The sequence below is a fragment of the Pygocentrus nattereri genome, chromosome 3, assembly GCF_015220715.1.
Source record: "Pygocentrus nattereri isolate fPygNat1 chromosome 3, fPygNat1.pri, whole genome shotgun sequence".
Classification (NCBI taxonomy): Eukaryota; Metazoa; Chordata; class Actinopteri; order Characiformes; family Serrasalmidae; genus Pygocentrus; species Pygocentrus nattereri.
In genome coordinates, this window is record NC_051213.1 from 23108076 (window position 1) to 23129417 (window position 21342).

Genomic DNA, 21342 nt, shown 5'->3' on the forward strand with positions numbered 1-21342 from the left:
CATGGTTATTTTATAGTTGATTAATTGAGGTATGTGCAAAAGTTTGGATACCCACGGCATCGTAACACATCTTTTAGTAGATATGTCAGCTTGCAAATGCTTTTTGTAGCCAGCTAGGATTCTTCTCATTTTTTTACCTACTCTTCCTTGCAGAATGCTTCTAGTTCTGTGATAGTCTGGGGCAGTCTTGCATGCACAGAATGTTTAGGATCTATCCAAAGATTTTCAATTATGTTCAAGTCAGGAGACTTTGAGGACCAAAACCTTCAGCTTGTGTTTCTTGAAGTAGTTCATGGTGAAGTTTGATGTATGTTTTGGATCATTGTCCTGCTGTCAAAGGCAGACTCTTTTCAGCTTCTTGACTGACTGTGTTACTTTTGCTTCCAGAATTTGCTGATATTTAGTGGAATCTGTTCCTTCATTGACCCATGCAGTTTTTCTTCTGCCAGTGGCTGCCACACAACCCCAAAGCATAATAGATCCACCCCCATACTTAACAGTCAGCAAGATGTTCTTTTAATCAAACCTTGCTTCTTTGTTCTCTGAACAGCACTTGTCTCCAAAATCCCTCTGGCTTGTCTAGATGTTGTTTAGCATACTTCAGATGGTGACTTTTGTGATGAGGTCACAGGTTACCTTCTGATGTCTGCTCCATGCAGATCATGTTTGTGCAAGCAAAGCTGCATAGGTGGTGCCAGCATCTGAAAAGTTCAGTCTTTGTGTTTTCTTGGTCGTCCAGGTCTAGTCTTCTTCAGTTCCCCCTCACTGCCATCTCTTTATGTTATTTGAGACAATGGAAATCACAAGCTGGAAGTGCTTTTTTTTCTTTTTACAGCCTTCAGCTGCTTTGTAGACATGAATTAGCTTTAACTTCAGCCTGCTGCTTTGAGTAGCTTGTGGTTGTTGAGTTAGCACAAGGGTTGAAAAGTCTGAGAATTTTTTACACTGTTTTGTCATCAGCTGACAATTTCTGAGCTGGCTGACCAGTCCTACTGAGTCAATTAAGACCTAACAAGGTACAAAGTTCTGAGACTTCATGACTGGAAGGGTATCCAAAGAACTGCAAATGGTACAATTATTAATTTTATTGAATATAAAGTCACTGTACATTAACACTCGTTGACTTTTTTTGTATTTACTTTTTATTTTAAAAATCAGAGAAATATGCTGTTTGACCAGGGGTGCCCATACTTTAGCATACATTTGTATGTGCTTGGCTTCATACATTTCAACTTTGTCTTTTTTTCTTATGGTATTGAATGTACTCTGAAAAAGCAATATAAAAAAGAATATGGAGGCAGATATAACAGCACTTCTTATTGAACTCAGGCAATGTCAAGAGTATTCATTAGACAAAGTTGTGTACAGATTCTCATGTCACCAGCCTTAGGCATCTCACAAGGATCCCAGGCTGGTTGAAAACAGGGTCATGTGGGTGGCTGTAATGAGGCCAACAGACAATTTGTCTTTTATTTCTTTGAGACTAACAATGTTAAACCATTCTATCAATATTATTTATGAGGGTATGTGTGCATAGCATTTCCTGTGAACTCATAAATATTTCTCAGTAAGGAGATTAGCTATGCAAACATTAATAGAAGTTTACTGAGTTTTAAATCATCATATTTTTCTATAGACACAATGAGTTTAAGTTTTTGGTATGATGCACTTTGATTTTTTATTGGGTTTCACAAAACAAGACTATTTCAAACAGTATTGAAATAAGACTGTGGCACTGGACAGCGGTGAAGTTAAATGGCACTGTTAAAGACTACTGTCTGCAATTATCCTCCACAGGATTTGGACCTTCTCTTTCTGTTGCTCTAATTACTGTTTTAAACTTGTGAGTTTCTGGCATCAGCCGTCATTAAATGCCTCAGAGTTGGGCTGTGCTACAGCTGCAACCTCATAGACTACCATCAACTTGACTTTTGCAAACAGTAACGCAACATTCCTGAATAGAACACTGTTTGTTCACAAACATATCTCTATTGTCATTCAAACATAGCAATTCAGCCCCTCCAAAGAAAAGCTATATATTAATCATCCCTCCCTTTTTTGAATTGTCAGTCTTTTTCTATTTTATTTTGTCAATTTTTTTTATATTAAAAAGCCAAACTTTGCTTTATTTATGCTTTACTGACCGCTTTATTTCAAATACATGGCATCAAACAATGCCATACCACAGTTTTACAAATTTCTACAAAAAAAATGTCACATAGATTGTTTCTCATTGCAAAGACTTTGCATAATAAATGAACAAATAGAAATACTCTAAAATGACTTTTAAATCCTTTACATTAACCTTCATGCTTTCTCCTGTAAAGTTAACATTTTGGAGGTGGAGATTAGCTCCCTAACCTAAATTTTATGTTTATATGTTAGAAAGCTATACTTGCAATCCCAGTCTTAGTCACAGGTTTTTATCTCTAAGCCACATTGCTGCCTCATTGGAAGCACAACTGGCATTTAAGAAGTCACAGGGGAGCAATTTCCTATCTGGAGCTTCAGTTAGTTTATAGTGAGTTGTTCTTGAGCTCTGGACTAAATGGACCACAGGATCCCTTTCTGATAGATTGTCTTGAGCTCTGTTGCACATAATGCTGTGTATGAATCTTCAGTTCTCAAGGACCCTGGACTCTGCAATGCCAATTGTTATCTTTAGTACCCAATTCTTCACATTTCAGAGGCACTGCACTTGGTGAGTATTAAAAGGTAATGCTGTTGAGAAATCATCCTACTTTTCAACTGAAGAGAAGACCTCAACATTTGTTTGCAGGACATCTGAACTTTCAGAATGTAAGGAAAAGAGGTGTTAATTAGAGTTCATTAAGATCATCTCAGAATTGTAAGGTTATGCCAGTGCATTTTGTCCACAAAGAGGATTAGAAGATGCTTGCCTGGCATGGTGTTGAACTGTTTATGTAATCTCACTACCCCTCACCCATAACCCTCACCCCTCCCTATCCTCTTGTCACACTTGCTCAAGTTTAAACCTCTTCCCCCTCTCCTTCCCTCCCTCAGTGAAGGGAAGAACACTGAAGGCCTTTTACTGGTTCAGGCTTGGAACTCCGGGAGTGGTGCCGACCATGGAGGGACCACGTCAATCCCCCCTGAGCCATTTCCTGTCTTAGCCCTCCCATCTAATACCAAACAGACCTCTCCTTCTGAATGGGTTCCCCTTACAGCCTCGCCAGCAGGCATATGGGAACTCTTTCCATATTCACCAAAAAGCAGCAGCATCAGAGGGAAGATCAGCATGGAGTACATCCTCTGTATATGATGACAGATACAAGGGATCTTGGTGAGTAGAGAGTATATTTATGTGCTGCAAAGTTAAGCAGGCTAGGAGTTCCACTCTACAGTATCTAAGTGAGTCAGTCAAAGACTGTTCTACAGAGTTGAGAACACATATTCCATCCAGTGTCTTGAAGATTCTATGTGGGTTCTTTACTAGAGACAGAGAGACTGGCTGGCAGACACGTTCTTCTTTATGTAAGAGGTTTTGGGCTGTACCTGCAGGGAGATGTCTTCTTCGGGCGTGTTTTTAATAAGCAGCTTTGAAGAGCCAGGAATCCTCCAGTATACTAATGGGTGTTGGAGCACAAGTCTTCGTAACTCCCACATCGCTCTCACTGGAGCTGAAATTTCGGTGTCAGTTGAGGTAAGCCATGAGAGCTCTGCAGAGCATGTGTTTACGTTCTGAAATTCTCATGTGTTCTTGATTGACTAGAGTAACATGAATTTCTTCCAAGAATCTCCTCCTGGTATTTATTTCAGCATATGACATTTTTGTTCAGATTACTAATCCACTGCTGTTGACTGTGATGCGATGGCTTTCTTTACTAGCCTTGTACGCCCAGTCTTTACGGAGTCCAGTTGGCAGCTGATGCTTGGCAGAAGTAATTTTCCTTGTCAATTATCAGATTAGTGGTGGGCTTGAGAAATAGTTACTGCTGTACTAGAAACCACCTTCAATTAAAGCAATCAAGGAGCATGTGTTCTGGCTTGCACTAAGCAGGGAACATCTGGTGGGTTTAAGCATGTGCCCAGTGATTAACCTTGTGTCCATCTACTCAAGTGCTTTAGCTTCAATCTCTCTTAGTGTATTGTAAGCCTTTGAGAATACAGGGAATGTGTGATATAGTACATTTCTGAGTGCCACACGTTATTCTTTTATTTAAGATGCATTCTGTCTGAGCATACATCATACCACCCCTTTGTAAGTGTTAGCTGAGGGCCATATGCACTTCTGATATCTTTACACCTGTTAGCTTTTATCACCTCATTTCGCCTTGGGTTTTGGACAAGTGCTATCTTGTCTAAGACATTCTATCACCACCTCTGCTCACTATAGCTTTTAGAGCTATTTCTTACAGAGACAGATATGCAGTCTTCAAACAGAATGTTCTTCTTTTTATCTTCATCCTTTTAAAAAACACTTTTTGATGATGAATGCTCATCAACGCATTCAACTGCTGAGTCTTAGTGTAAGGAATGCTCAGGCACTCATTCTGTTGCACTAAAAGGGTGCACTGGGTTTATGCTGGACGGGTCCAGATATGCACTGACAGCCCCCCCACACCCCCCAGCCTCTCTCATTTCTCCCTCACCTTATGCTCCCCTCTAGTTTTGGGAGAGTAAATCAGCCTTGGGGACAGGTGGACATCTGCCAGCTCCTGTATAGTTTCAGTCCACAATGCCACGGGGAGCTGAGCAATCCAGAAAAACAGTTCTCCAAGTTTTCATTTCGTTTAGCCCTCCAAGTCCATGGCTCTTCTTTCCTCTGCTCTGGCCCATCACTAAGAGTACTGAGGGGAAGTTGGAGTTATTCCTTGTGCTTGTCTCTTCATTTTTTTTTTGTCTCTGATTGGAAGACTGAAAAAGAGGGAGCATAAAGTTTTGATGGAGAATTCAGAGTGTTTGAGTTGGAGCGTTTTGTCAATTCCTTAACATGTAACAGAGCATTATTTTTTATACAAAGTAACGTTCACTTTTTAGTTTTTCTTAATGTTTCTTAGTGTTTACAAACACATCTTCACAAGAGATTTCCCACAGCCAGCAGTGGCCTTCGTGGGAGCCCGTCTGAATACTTAAAATGGATCTTAGTCCTTAATAATCTTGGCAGCCTCTGTAGATGCTCTTACATTAAGGGGGTCTCCTAAAGTGCTTGTCCTAGTCAATTGAAATGGAAGTGACTGCAGAGGAGGGATTACTCATGCAATGAAGTTGGCTACATCAGGCAAGACTGAAGAATTAGTAGGCTCTATTTCTCAGAAACACGATCAGATCACAGAGGGGTGCTTGAAAATCTTAGCTGATTAAGTTTTCAACCTGAAAATCTAGGCACAAAGTTAAAGACAAATTTTTAGTGTGATGGAATAAAGATACTGTATTTGCTTCCTGAAAGAATATCCTATTAGTTAAGTCTTTTTTATCATCTTCATAAGGATTGGTTGTTGGTTTCAGGGCCATCTTGAATTTTTTCAGGTCCAAGTACAATGTTTTCTCCTTACTTTTTATTGTTATGTATATATTTCACTTGTTGCTGTAATTTGAATCTGGTTCATGACAATATCCTTTCAAGCATATACAAACAACAAAGGCACTGTCTGTGCTTTTCATTACACTTCAAAGTGAACACACCCATTTCAGTTAATGCTTCAGTCAGTGGCTATTTCTTTCCCTTGTACTGTCATGTTTTATTCAGTGTGGAAAATCTTAGTTAATTGGTTTTGGACTGACTTTTCCTCGCTGTTTCCTTACCAGCCCGGGAAAGACTCCCCCTCCCTTCTTTCCTTTCCCCCTCTTCCCAAACCCTGCCCATTTTAGGCTGTTCCTCCTTTTTTTCCCTCTCTCCCGCTTACTGCCTCACTGAGAGGGCTGTGTGACAACGCTTCCTGCTGTTTGTAAGGCACGGTTTGGAAGCAGAGAAGTCTGTTACGCTGTAGCTGCTGGAGGAAGCCGCCGCCTCTTTCCTGGGCTCTTGAAGTACAATCAAACACTTTTAGTACAGTACTTGAATAGTGCTGAGAAGACCGTGAACTGTGTGACTTTCTGGGAGTGTATCCAACAGCAGTGGCTGCTTACAGTTTAATGAAACTCTGTTTTGAGGTGAATGATATATGTGTGGAATCAACTTTGGACCTCAGAAAGTTTCTCTATGAACACAACTTCGACGTTATTCTGTGGTGAGTAGAAATCAGACACTTATGTTTGATGCTGGTTTTGAATATGTTACAGTGCATAAGTAGTGTTAAAGACTGTAATGTCAGATAAATGTTACATGCTTTTTCTAACATTATCTCTGGAAAAACATCATAATGGTCGAGTGCTGTGGACACTTTCCTCTACATTCTTTAAGATTCAAGATTCAAGAGTTTTATTGTCATGTGCACTGCAGAACAGGCAGTTGCACTGTACAATGAAATTCTTACTTTGCTGTTCCTCCATTCACCATATATACTCTTAAGAGAATAATAAAAAAAGAAAATATAAGAATAACTCTAAAAAACCGTAACCGTGACAACAGAATATATATATATATGAGGAGTATTCTTATGTGCAGTGTTGAGACAAGACTGATCACAGCATTTTTATTCATGATGTCATTACTTACTCTAGCCACAGGATACAAAATTATTAACTTTATCACTTCTGGTAGAAACAGAACAAAAAAATGTTATTTTTATGTTTTTCCCCCTTACCAAGTTAGAGCCAAGAATATCCAGGCTCATCAATGCTATGCTGTTAAAAACCAGTTGAAATTTTACTACCAGTGAAAACAAACCTCCTGCCCTCCTAGAATTTATGTATTAAAAGAGTAAAAAATAAGGTAATTTAAGCTGGAGAGCTGAGGTGAGGGCTTCATGCTTTGAAAATGTGCACCCCCCACTTAGTAGCGTACAGCGGTTGCCTGTTCATGGGCCAAGTCAAAGCACCTCCTCACCTATGCTTTTTATTTTTAATTGACATTTTCCTTCATCAGTCTCTGTCTTTAAAAACTCCAAGCCAGACTGGGTTTTGTTTCATCTGATTGAGTGACCATGTTTATTTTGACATACGGTGCTTGTCTGATTAATTGCATGAGAGAAAGACAAGATAAGCGCTACATCTGCTTTTTGTTTTGCAATGGTTAACTTAGAACCAGCTCTATTCTCTAAAAAGCACCCTTAGCCTAACCCCTATGCCAGTGTCATTCACAGCACCTACCTTATCTCCTGTCTTCTGTGCTGGTAGTTAACGTTCTCTGTGGATTTAGGTGGGCCAGAGGTCAATCCTTCTTCTTTAACTGCTTGTGTAAATTCCTGCCAGCAGCACACGACTTGCTAGCTTATACACACACAAGATGTTTATGTTATCATATATGATGAGCTCCTGCAATGACATGACAGACCAAAGTTGGCACCAGCAGAGACCCAGACATCTGTGAAGTCTCATTTGACTCCAAACTGTCTGTTTCTCAGTGTGCAGAAGACCCCTCCTTCACTCTGCCTTATCAGCATTTGATTGATTTAATGTGACCTTGGGCCCTGACCCTCTTCTCAAGTTATTTCTGAGACTGAAAGAGTATCTGCTTTCTGACACGTCCCAAACATTTTTCCTTGTGCTACCTCTATCCATTATGAGTCAACATCTAGATTGCTAAAATGTGAATTATGTACTGCATGTGTGTATCTCCCATTGCAGGGCAGAGTTAATGATACCCAACATGTTTTTGCCTTGTACAGTAATATGAAGTTCTGCATAATAGATCCATTATGTGTTCTGTGGGTCTGCAGGGGCCCACTGGCTCAGATCAATCTATGGATGAGATCATGCTTTATCTGTGGAGCTTGAGAGCAAGGATCACCTGGAGGTTACCATACTCTTGTACTCATGCAGCACTTACGTGCAAGACCTTGCATAGCTTTTGACAGTAACCTTGTTAATGCTCTTAGTCGTTAACTCTGTGTGTAATGCACAAAGAGTGTGCAAGAAAATATTTATGTAGCTGATGGAAAAGCTTAAATCACACTAGGTCATATTTGGATAACAAATCTCCATAGGGCTGTAAAAACTTCTAATTCTAAGGGAATCCAAGACTTGAATAGTATAGTGAACTGTGACTGATGACTTGATATGTTTAGCGATCCCCATGGAAGGAGATGTGGGTGGGTGTTCTCATGAGTTTGGATGGGATTATGATCCTGAAGCAGACATGGGGCAGAAGATATTAAAGTATGAGTTGAATGATGATCTGTCTCATACCAAACACACACCTGGGCCATATTAACCCTTAACCCCACGACTCAGCCTTTATCTCAATGACCATCTTCTATAGCCACAACAACACTGCTTCTACTACCACCCCAGCAGAACATAACTGGACCTTATGCTGCATTTACATTACAGGGTATTCAGATTGCTGAAATGTGGCACAGAACATTTTGTCATGTGTCACATTTAAATTCAAATTACACAAAAAATCAGTGTGGAGAAGACAGGGAAGTTGTTAGCAGAAGATTTTACAGTGGTTGACATTTTTATACATAACAATAACAGGCCTTTTCCAAACTGCATTTCATAAGAGCTTAGAACAAACCAAAAACTCTGCATTCACTTTTACTCTGGAAAGCCAAATAAAGTGTGCATTTTACCAACAGGGTCAGAGAGTGGTCAACAGTTAGTGAAGTAAGAGATTTGCTTCTATTATTCTATTATATTACCTTCACTGATAATAGTCTGTTATGAGCAGGTGACAAATGATCTGTTATTCACATTCATAAAATAAAGGTCAGAAAAGCTCTCTCAATTACTGCACATTTACCTACCATAGTACCTTTGATCCAACTTTATTTAGTACTTGCTCCATAGTTCATGACTAGTATTTAAAGGTTGTGGGGAGAGGGTAATTAAAATGGAAAAAAGCTATGAAGTTGTTGGCAATTAAAGGGGTTTATTATTAATCTATTTACTATATAGTATAGCTTTGCTGTCATATCAAAACCTCATAACTGCTTTTTTACATTTTTTTACAGAATTTTAAAGGGTCAGCTGCACTTAACATTTTGTGAGTGTTTCATGATGGATCGGCTAGAAGTGGTCAAAACCTCAAAAACATGTTTTGTTAACACACATTGAAATGAAGTATAATTTCCTTCTCCCATAAAATTACTGTTTTGAGAAATATATATTGAATAAACATAATTTGATATTAGACTATGCCTGGGGTATTTAATTAATGTAAATGGAAACTGACCTTTTCCATTCCAGATAATAATCCACAACTTTCTTTAAGTAAAAACACACTTTCTCCATTTCAGAACATGAAAACATGGCATTGTAGCGGTTAAGTTCCCCCAGCTGGTACACAGTTTCATGGTCAGCTCCACCTTATGTGTAGGGTCAAGGATCTGATGGAAGCCACATGTCTGACTTTCGTCCAAGTGAAATATCACCTTTATAAAAGAGCCACGGGCAGAGCACGCACCAGGAGAAAAAGTGCAAACGCTATGCACAGTGTGATCTGTGAGCTCTCCAATGACAAGTAGTAAGGAAGAAAGACACTTCTCTATGAAATGCCCTTACAAGGTCCAGAGCTGTAAAAGAGCTCAACTGAAAATCACAGAGCAAATGCCTTTGCCATGGAGGCTGAATGCTTTTGCAGGCAAAGCTGCCTGTACCTCCGCTCCAGAAATGTGTCTGAGTTTATCAGGTGGAACGTAACCCCCAGCACCTCTGTGGTTTTGGGGAAAATCTTGAACTTCCATTAGGCTGCCACTTTCATTTTGACCAGAGTGCTTCTGGACTTTGTTGGTATTCAGCTGATCTTGATTGGCTCGTGTGAGCCATCAGAGACTACATGTTGTTGTACATTCTGTACTGTCAGCATTTCTGGCCAATTTAATGGGAAAAACAGAAAAACTACAACATTACTGGTCAAAGTACTCTAAGGACAAACCATTAGTAATAAACAAAGTGTTCAGTTGTAATTATTAAGTTGATATTCATGGCAGATTTTAACGAGCCCAAGCATGTAAAGCTTTTAAGGTGACCAGTTAAGCGTGTGCTACTGGTCACACATCCTGCAGTAGAGTAAGGAAGCAAGAATTGGCGCAAAAATAAAATGCAATAAAAATTTAAGATTTAAAAGTCACAACAGCTACCAGATCCTATTCCAAGAGCGTCTCAAATGTTGCAATCACTGGGCCAAAAAAATCCTGCAGTGGTTGCAAGTTGCAAGGTGATTTTTTAGGTATCAGACATATCCATTTGCTTCTCTTGGCTGGCAGTGAGTTATTTTTTCTCCCTTATTCTGGAATTCAATTATAGCCCCTAACTCACTGAGTAAATTCCGTTCATCTACCGCTACTATGTTTTGCAACACTTCGTAAGAGTTGTGTGTTCAAATTGTTTATGAATGATTTGTCCCTTGTGCTCCAGCTTCAGAAGAAGAGAAGCTACTGTCCTGTGGTTTCAAGGAGGGAGACTTGCTTTAAAAGCTGGCCTCACTCACTTTTTACAACTAACAAATCTACTTAACTTCCATATGCTTACAGACAGCTTAATAAGCAACTGAGGATCCCAACGTCTGAAGAAGAGTGAAGAAAAGACAAATACAGTTGGAGTTACTTTTGGCTTATTTTGAGTCTTAAACAGAAGTAAATCCGGAGGAAGGATATGCTATTGTGGTCTTCTTATTGTGGAGAGGAACAGAAATATCACCTGATATGACAGGCCTTGGACTTCCCCTGCTGCTTCTCCTCTCAAACACAAAGCAAACAACACTGCATCCAAAATAGAGGCCAGCTTTTTCCCAGCCTCATGTGGGGTTTGTCTTGGCAGGAATCTGAATTGTGATAGTGCCCTGGTCTCCGCTGGTCAAAACTGAAATAGAACTTTTTAAATGTTGGTTGTTTTTAAAGATATTCCTAGTAAGTGTGATGCATAATTGAAAATGGATGTTAAAAACACTTATATCTCAATTATTTAACACTAATGAAAGCATTGCTTGTAGTTGACTCCCCAGCTGTGAGAGTACATCAAGCATATTCATCACTGTCTTAAGAATTTAAAATAGACTGATGGACAGAGTTAGGCAACACCTCTAGCACCAGAGCAAAAGAATGTGCTTACATCCCCTAGCTTTTGTCAAAACTTGTGGCAACATCTGCTGTGGAAAATGAGGTCATATCCAGAAAAATGCACAACTTCACTTGAGTCACAGAGCTGAAGGTTGGACAGCAGGGGGTCTGTTAATAATTTCCTCACCAGGGAAAAAACAAAACACAAACACCAACAGAGCAGGTTAATGAGTGTTTACATAGGCTTTAAACAAGTCTCCAACTGCCATTATCTTCCATTTACAGATGCCTAAGCACTGACTACTGCAAAGCAATACAATATTACCTGGATTAATAGAGCTACCAATGCAGAATAAGCCATTTTTTGTTATAATAATGGAAAAATGAGTCATGCATTCTAACAGAGACACATTCTATTTGTAAGTGGTAAGTTAGGTGGGAGTTTTTGCTAAAAGACAAGTATATGGAGATCACAACCAACACGATGCCCAGATAATTTCCACAGTAAAACAATCTTGTGATCTGCAGTGCTGGTAATGAGGCTCTGAACAGCAAGATGAAAAAAGCAGGAAGAAAAATACAATGAAAAACTACTAGTAAATTATATAGTAAAAATCTTTATTATTTTTTTTAACTTTACAATGTTTGAATGTTTCATAATGAATGGACCAATAAAAATTTACCCAAAATTAGTTCATAAAACATTACAGTAACAAATCTAAATATATATATTTTTTATTCCTGAGGTTTTGACAACAATATATTTTTATGATTTGGGTTTTGCTCATGCTGCAGTTTAAGAAGTAAATCAAACGCATGGAAGTCCACCGAAAGGATGCACTTGGATCCTCTTTTTTTTGCACTTCCAGCATTGTCACATTTGCCACATATGATTTCATGGACTTATGGTGAGAAGTGCTGCAGTGGTGACCTCTGACTTAGGCTTCCACACAGGGATTTGGAGCAAAGGGCCTGCCAGAAGTCAGCGAGATTCAAATCTGCACAGGACAGCAAAAGGGCTCTGCTAAACCAACTTATCCTGGCAGCTCCCACGAAGGCCCTGAAAGAGAATTCCCATTGTGGTGCATTCTTCAGAGAACTATCATTTGAGATTTTGTCTAGGTTTCTGGTAACTAAGCAGCAGTTCATAGGCACTGTTTTTGAAGCACATCTGTTAATTGTGCCAAAGCTGCAGCTCTTTGATAGACGGTACCCATTGAGTCTCCATTTATTGTAATTTTTCTTTGTGGTCTGACATAATCATGCTTCGTGCCTTTACTTTACATTCATATGCCTGGAGCAGTATAATGTCATTGAACCTGTAACAAGCTCAGTCTGAATCACTAGTGTAAGTTTATTCAGCCTTATCCTGACCTCCTGTGTCCACAGCTCCAGCACTGTGCCTGTCATTTGTTTGCATTGCAGATGCCTCACTGCATTTGGATGTGATGTGGTCTGACATCTGTGTGTGCATGTTTGCTTTTATCTTTGATCAGCCAAAGGACTGCGCCAGTCAAAGGCTAGAGGGGCAGATCCAGACAGTCTGTAAGGCCAAGTTCATCGAAAGCTGCCAATGAGGGCCAACACACTCTGAAGGGTCATTTTTGAATGGTAAGCAGTATGCTTCATTTTGATCATTTTTTTCTGTCTGACTTACATGTTTTCTATGATAAAACAAACAAGTTGATATTGCATTAATAGAATTATAGCATGTTTGGTTGTCTTAATATAAACCCCTACCACTGCAAACATGCAATAGTGGATTAACATGACACCTTACCTAAATCTACCAGAATTTTCTTTCTGAGCAGGTTAATCTTGCTCTTATGGATACACAGTATGCATGCACAAAGTATGCCCTGTTAATAAATGTCCACTGACTACCTGATATATTTCACCAAAATCTCCTCTCCTGAAGTAAACTGAGCAGTACTAATCTTGGGTACTTGCTTACATAAGCTGTACCCTCACCAATGATTTTTGGATATAGGATGCTCCTCCCACGCACAGGCAACTTTTAACAAAAACCTAAAAAAAACTGTGCTCCCCTGCACTTGTCAGAGAAACTTACCGTGAGAAAGTTAAATGCAGAGCAAAAGCTAACATCGCAAGCATAACTGACCTATCAGTCTAGCTTATCTCTCTGCCTTTAGTCCATCTGTTAAATCGTCTGTTCGTCCATCCATCCGTCTATTCATGCATTTGTGCATTCATGGAATGCCACGCCAGCATGCCATGGATGCAGTGGATGCACATTCAGCAGAAAAGTGAAAAAGAACCATACCTTTCTTAAGATATTGCAATATAAAAGCAAAAGCTGAATAATGTTTGTGGTGCATCTTCAACATCACTCGCATATCACAGTTGTCAGAACACAACCTCAATAAATTTCATGATGAATGGACCAAAAGAAATGGTCCAAAATTGCATGGAAGAACGTCTGGTTCCATTGATCTACATTAAAAGGATTTTTCCTTCTCCTGTTAAGTTACCATTTCTGAGGTTTTTTTGGAGGTACCATATAAGGTTTTGTTCCAACCACAACAATATGTAGCTTCAGTGCTTCAGACTGGGTGCCTAGAACTGAGGGATTACAGTCACAGTTAATTAAGACGATGCCCAGCACTCATGCAGCCCCAGACCATGACGCTACCACCACCATGCTTGAGGCAAGAGATAGTTGTCTTGGTACTCCTCCCCAGGGCGCCGCCACACATGCTGGATGCCATCTGAGCCAAACAAGTTTATCTTGGTCTCATCAGACCACAGGACACGGTTCCAGTAATCCATGCTCTTGTACTGCTTGTCTTCAGCAAACTGTTTGCGGGCTTTATTCTGAGCTGATGCATTGTGCAGTGTATGGTCTGAGCACTGCCAGGCTGACCTCCCACTTCTTCAACCTCTGTAGAAATGCTTACAGCACTCATGTGTCTATTTTTTGAAGCCAACCTTGGTCGACCCTGGTGAGGCCTGTTCTGAGTGGAACCTGTCCTGGAAAACCGCTGTACGACCTTGGCCACTGTGTTATAGCTCAGTTTCAGGGTGTTAGCAATCTTCTTCTGGCCTAGGCCATCTCTGTGGAGAGCTACAGTTCTATTTCTCACATACTCAGAGAGTTCTTTGCCATGAGGTGCCATGTTGAATATCCAGTGGCCAGTATGAGAGAATTGTACCCAAAACACCAAATTTAACAGGCCTGTTCCCCATTGACACCTGAAACCTTGTCATTCTAACGAGTCACATGACACCAGGGACGGACAATGACACAATTGGGCACAATCTGGACATGTTCACTGTGAGGTGTACTCACTTGTGTTGCCAACTATTTAGACATTAATGGCTGTGTGTTGAGCTATTTTCAGAGGAAAGTAAATCTATACAGCTATACAAGCTGCACACTGACTACTTTAAATTATGCCCAAATTATTATTATTACAATTATTTTAGTATCATACAAAAACGTTTAACATTTCACACTGTTTCCCATAGGATTTTAAATACTTTTTAATGAGGGAGTCCTCTACTAAACTCACTAATGCTCTCTGGCTACCCACTGCAATGATGTCATATGTTGAGAACAATAGTGAGTGTGGTAAGAAAGGCCAAAGTCAGCAGGAAGCACTACGTGACGCTGATGGATGGGAGAGGGTGAGGTGGGTTGGGGGTGGGGGATACAGGAAATCTGGTAAGGCCCAGCAAGAAGAGTCCTTGATATCCCCCTATCAAAGGCTCTGCCAGCAAGAGCACATGACCTGAGGCTATTGCATTTTCCTGTGATGCAGTCTTTCTCATAGCATTCTCAGATTGAATGCAGGATTCCCATTGCAGAGCTGGGAAAGAAATGAGGCCATGTTGACTCCATTAAGCAAAAACCATCCCCAGCCACTCACCCACTCATACAGTTGTTTTTTTCTCTCAAGTAGGAAACATGAGACTTCCTAGGGAGTTTACAATAAGATGGATACTGACTCATTGTCTGGCTGTGATAGATTAAAATACAATGGACACAAACAATACTTCCAGGGATATGTGACCGAGGATGAGCCATCTGATTGCCAGCACAGATAGAGATTCATCTGGCAAACAAGCATTTGTCCACCACCAAACAAGCTCTTGTGTGAGGGAGCCCAGTCTTCATGGAAATCTGTAGAGGAAGTTGGCTTTCTTGGCTCCTAGTTAAAGTGACCCCATGACCTCACAAAAGAGGCTACCATGTGCTGGCAGCTCTCTATAATTGTTCAGTGAGAAGTATATAACTAGCACAAAGTCACTTTTGGCTTAGCCACTACTTCCACATTCACAAACATATAGGGCTGTGTTTGCAGCTCAGAGTTTAGTGCATAGTAGAACATAGCATGTGGCTCTTTTGGCCCTAATAAATGGTTAAATTGCCTTGTCAAGGGTGGGGCTGTACTTCATATGTGGAAGTGCGTTTGTGTTTTGTTTCTTGTGCTTGGCTGTCATGTTCAATATGACTGCTGTGAAAATGTATTAAACAGAATAAAAGGTACTCCTTTCTAATGGATATGTTGCCTCAGCAGGTGTGAAAACAGGATGGATGTAAAACGGAAAGAGATGGACCTTTTAAGTAACACCATTGCTGCTTATGCTCATATAAAAGGTTAGTACGTTTAAAGCTACAGACTCTTTAGAAATTAAGGCTTTTTAAAATTAGACACTGTACATAGGCCATGTATTTTCAATCATATTTCTCAGTTGTATTCAATCACAGGCAAGAATACATATACATTTCCAAAAGCCTGTTGCCTGTAGCCTGTTCTCATGCAGTCTTTGCAAGAAAGGTTCCAAACAATACCAAAAAAAAAGGTTTTTACGTTATCTGAGTTGCTTTCAATGGTTATTTGATTGCCATTGCTTTTACTAAAGGATGCTTGAGAACCACTTTTTAAAGGGTGACTTTTTGCATTTTTATTTATATTTATTTATTTATTTATTGCATGTGTGTGTTTGTTTCAAAACGCAATAAATCCCCCACAAACAGTAGAATCTCATGGTATTTATAAGAAAAACTATTTTGTTTTATGGATTTTAATTTATAATTAATAAAAATGGATAAAATTAGTATCTTACAAAAAAAGAGCATTATATTACAATAATTTGCATAGTCTTTCCCAAGTTGCACTTTCTCTCTTGTGTCTCCTTCCCTTGACAATTTATAGTTATGTCCATGTTCTGGCAGTAACTACACTAGCTGTTATGACTACACTAAACGCACTGACTACATTGGCTGAGCTGACTGCTGTGACTGCTCTGACTGCTGTGACTGCTCTGACTGTTGTGACTACTGTGACTGTTCTGACTGCTATGACTGCTGTGACTGCAGTGACTATTTTGACTACACTGGTTGCTCTGACTGCTCTGACAACACTGACTACACTGGCTATGCTGGCTGCACTGACTGCAATGACAAGACTGGCTCTAAGAAGTTGTCAAAACTGTCCTTCATTTTAAATGAAACGTGTAACAAAATGTTGTAGGTGTAATGTTTTTGCTTACATAAAATCAAAACATCAAAATATGCTAAAGTCTTGCATGGAGCTAGCAATTCTGTTTTATTTCTGCAGTACTGTAACGTTTTGTTGAAAAACACTGTACTGCGTGTCAGTCAGGGACCACCCTTCATTTGTTTCATTTCCAGTCAAAATGAGAAACAGAAAAGTTATTAAAAGCACAGAAAACATATAATGTTATTTCTTTCAGTATTTATCGTGTTCATCTTTTGCGGTTATTAGAGCTTCTATTTTTTTGCTGGAGACTTGCTTTCAGTTTTTCAAAGAAATCTGCAGGGATATTTTTCCACACCCCCAACTTACACTTAATGGCCATTTTGACTGGAAATATATATAAAGTCCTGCAGTTGTTTCAAATATAATTTTGGCATATTTAATATGTATTGAGTTTTGAAAAAAAAAAAGCTGTTCAAAGTTTCCTTTTTTCTCTTGTTTCATCTGCTGATTCAGAGATGCTCCAAGCTCAGCTGTATCTGTATGGTTTTACCTTTCAGCTAACCCAGAGAGCTTTGGCCTCTATTTTGTCATTGGTGTGTGCTTTGGTCTGGTGCTCACATTATGCCTGCTGGTCATCCGGATCTCATGTAAGCCCCGGACCAAGACTGCACCCTCCACTCCAGAGAAGAAACAACTGAAAGACTTCAGTGAGGATGAGGAGGATGAAGACAGTGAAGAGGAAGAGGAGGATGAGGAAGATGCTGGTGATGTGGAGGCTCCTATCCCTCCCAGCACCACAGAAATCACCATGAGTAACCTCCACAGCACGTCAGACGGGAATGTAAATGTGTTCACTTCAGCAGAGGAACTTGAACGAGCACAGAGGCTGGAGGAGAGGGAAAGGATCATCAGGGAGATCTGGAGAAATGGACAACCAGACATACTGGGCACAGGGACTGGCACCATAGGAAGAGTGCATTACTATTAGCCCTCAGTATTATTGGATGTGGTCTATAGCCATACCTACTTGGCTTAGCACAAGACAATGTCAAAAAAAACCTTTTGCGGAAGGTGCACTTTCAATATCAAGCAACCTCTTTGGAAGGAGCACTTTTTTGTTCTTTAAACTTGGACCAATGTAACTCCAGTGCTTTAGTCCACAAGTACAACTGTAGCATGCAAACTGCACAGGAGCATGATTTGGTGCTAAATGTTACATTGAGAACTGCACAGATGTTGAGGGTGGTAGTGGAAATTAATGCTGTTTTTGTTGCCATAATGAAAAGCACAGAGTCACACTCCCCCCTCAGGTTCATTCAGGCTAGTCTTGCGGTGCCAGACGTGATCTAGTAATAAGAACTTCTGTGGACCACCACAACAATTAGATTGGGAACAAACTAAGTGTGAAATTTCTTAACCAATCTAACTGAAGGCCAAGCTCAAAGTTGGGGTAATGATGCACTCATCAAAATTGTCAGATAGAAAACAGACCTGTCACTAGCACATGGATGTAATGTTAGTTAGCATGGCTGAAAAATCTGCCCAACAATTTGCATGTAGATATGTGTTGTGTGTCCGGAGAACACATTACATGCAGTAAGAATAAGCATTATGATCTTGCAAGGGAAAGACAGTTTAATTAAAACAGACTATACTTTAGCTTTAAACAATATTACTAGTCTAGTGCTAAAAGTTGGGCTACCAGTACCCACAGTTCACACAAAACTAAATTGAGGCATGTTCCTCAAATATTTGTTTTGAAGAATGAATGTTAGCTAATGATAGCATTTCTCTAGCTAGCTTGTTTTGCTTGTGTTATGGATCATACTCTAAATATCATGAATGGACTAGAGGGCAGGTTTTAGAGGGGCTGTACTCTTATTTGCAATGGAATTCACTGCAACTCAACACCAGAAATCTAAGACGTGTATGCTTGTTTCGAGATCATGTCTGGCCTCATAGACTACATTCAGGCTTGAGGATGGAGGCTTGACTGTATTGTACAAAGATGTTGTTTGTAATTTCTAGATGATTCCAAGACTGTGCTCAGTCATTTGCACTTTTCCACTATTCCATCTAAATCTTTTTTAAATGCTCAAATTGTATCTGCAATTTTTCTCTTTGCGTGAAAGTGCTATATTACAAGTCATATGAAGAAGTATATGAATCATTTCTTTTATATTCAATCTACTTCACACCACCGAGTCACTAACATTTTTTGTTTTTAAGTAAACCTTTTACATAGGCCAAAATCAAGCACTGCTTCTTTCATTAGAAATAGACCAATAAACACTCTTAACACTCTTAAAAGTTATACTAATGAGAGTGTTAAAAAGACTCTCAACAGTACAGTGCAGTAAAAACAAGCCTGAAGACCTTCTGAACTCTCCCAAAACAAGCAGGAACTGAGAATGGCTGCATCACAGACCTGACACAGTATCACCATGGAAGGTGTAGAGAGTCTGAAGATGTCTGTGGGTCTATGAATTTTCAACAAAGTACAAATTATGAAATTTTATTTTTAATCAGGTTCATTTGTCCAAAGGACTACAGAAGGGCTAAGATTCCTGTAAGGTTCATCCAACATAGATGTGAATACCAAATTACAGATCCTATTAGACATTATTTAATGTCAAATATCACTGTTGTAGGAGCAACACCTTCTATGTCCAAAATGATAACTTTACAGTAGAAGGAAAAAACAGACCTTTTCCAAACCATTTTGGTCATTTTTTTGTCCATTCATCATTAAATTTACACACAATGTGTAACAAGACTGAAAGAGGTCATATCCAAAAGAGGCCAAATACAAAGGTAACAACACATAACAAAAATCAGATCAGACAGACACAATCCAAACAGAGAGCAAGCAAAATAGCCAAAGTCAAAAATAGAGAAGATGAGTCAGAACCAGAACACAACCAAAACCCGGAAAGGAGCACTAGCTCTACAAGAGAAGCAACGCCCCCACAGTGACCCAAGCCAAAGCTCAGACTTTCATACTAACTAAAATAAATAACGTGAAAAAGGAAACAGGTGAGGGAAATCAGTAGTGAGTCATGTGTTCTCCCAGAGGGTTCTGGGAATTGAAGTCCACCAGAAAGTCAGGGCCAGAGGGATTTCTTACACAATATAAAAGGCAACAGGCTCTTTCAACTTCAAAAGCTGAAAAATGACAAACAAGGTGATATGAGGTTTTGCTCCAACAGCACTGATATGCTGCCGTACAGAACCGAACCAGCAAAAACTGCCAATGTGCAACAATTCACTGAGGAACAATTCATTAGTAAGAACAGGGATGAAAATGACCATTTTGATGTTATGTTTAATCTTCTTCTTATAAGACTGTCTCTTGCCAGAGTGCTACTGTATCTTGTTGCTCTGTTGGAATAACCTTTTTCATATTTTCTAAATGACTGTATTTTAATATGACTGCAAATTAGAACATTTGTTTGGTTTTCAGGTCTTTGTTGCTTGCTTTCTAACTTCACTATTAGACCACTTGACTTCATGGAATATGTAAATCAATGTAGTTCATTTAGTCACTGTACTGTTGTAAGACTATCAATATACAGATAAGCCAGGTAACTGAAATATGCTAATGACTCTCCTTTTTTTAGCAGGAGACTTTGGACACATTTACAACTGCAATGAATGACTCAGCTTTTGCTTTTATGACTGGGTATGTCTTTCATCAATGTCTAATGTCTTTTGTTAAACTTTTGCAGTCCTTGTTAAAATATGATTTTGGTGAAGTTGAAGAAAATAAATTTCAGAGTTATTTGCAGAGCTCTGGGGGAGAAATTGCCTGTGTCCACTGGAAAAAATGTGACCTTTTGAAGCAAATAGAGGCATCATTAGCATCGATTGTATGTGTAGTGCAATTAAAAGGCAATGTGTATTTGTTTAAATCCTGAGAGTTGGAAGGAATTTCTGTTGTTGTTAAAAATAACCCTATTGCTTAGTCACAGGCTGGTGTGTTTTAATGAACACATGTTCTCCAGATGAGGTTCCCGGACTGAAATTAAGCGCAGACCAAACACATCACAAACCATCACACTGGATCAGTTGAAGGCTCCTTCCACTCACTGCCCAATTCTATAGATCCTGTGTTTCCTGTGTTCTTTCCAACCACTGCTGACCTGATACGTTTGTATATCTTTGAGTGGTGGGTCATTCTCAGCACAGCAGAGACACTGACATGTTAGTGGCATGTTAACATGTGTTGTACTGACATGAGTGTATGTTGCCTTATTTTTGGCCTGTCTGACTGTCCCTCCAGACATGAGGCCAGAGGCCCCATCATATTTCCCCAGAAAAAAATTTAGTTAGATTTTCATAATAAAGACACAAAGCTGGGCAAAATTAGAGAGCATGTTTATGCAATGTGCAAGAATTATTGTTATTTATAATATTGTTTTATAATAATAGCAACAACAATAATAATAATAATACATTTTCTTCATATGTTTTACATGTGATGTAAACTATAAAGTAGTAGCCTCATAACAATTATTTTATAAATGTATCTATGATTCTATATTATTGGAAATTGTGATTCAATACTTTTAACAGTAGTGTATGCTTATTGTTTAGTATAATGGAGGAATGTCTTAAGAATCTTTGGAACTATAAAGTTCATTGTAACTTTTTCCTTCACTCAGTGAAGCACACAAGCAAATGACTGGTAAGTGTCACCCCCTTGATGTGAACACGGAGCATTGCAACGTCTTTCGGTTTAAGTACAAAACCTTTACTGCATAGCTCAGCAGTAGAAATGTCAACTGGTGAGCTGTTACTCCTCAACA

General features: G+C 39.3%; 1 protein-coding gene across 4 annotated transcripts; it reads left to right on the plus strand.

The window, feature by feature from the left end:
* Window positions 1-3045: 3045 nt before the first annotated feature.
* eva1ba (eva-1 homolog Ba (C. elegans)) lies at window positions 3046-20445 on the plus strand. 4 transcript variants are annotated; one of them, XM_017708262.2, is made up of 5 exons: window positions 3046-3304; window positions 3523-3664; window positions 12563-12677; window positions 15608-15687; window positions 17092-20445. In XM_017708262.2, the coding sequence occupies exons 4-5, from the start codon at window positions 15621-15623 to the stop codon at window positions 17520-17522; spliced, it is 498 nt and encodes a 165-aa protein (XP_017563751.1). In that variant the 5' UTR covers window positions 3046-3304; window positions 3523-3664; window positions 12563-12677; window positions 15608-15620; the 3' UTR covers window positions 17523-20445. The 4 variants fall into 4 exon arrangements, with proteins under 4 accessions (XP_017563751.1, XP_017563752.1, XP_037393185.1 ...); XM_017708263.2 differs by lacking the exon at window positions 3523-3664; XM_037537288.1 differs by lacking the exons at window positions 3046-3304; window positions 3523-3664 and adding an exon at window positions 5869-6191 and having other exon boundaries at window positions 15605-15687.
* Window positions 20446-21342: the final 897 nt, after the last annotated feature.

Coding starts and splice junctions, on each gene's coding strand:
- eva1ba (XM_017708262.2), top strand. CDS start 15,621: ATGGATGTAAAACGGAAAGAGATGGACCTTTTAAGTAACACCATTGCT. Junction 15,688..17,091: donor TGCTTATGCTCATATAAAAG/GTTAGTACGTTT, acceptor TTTACCTTTCAG/CTAACCCAGAGAGCTTTGGC.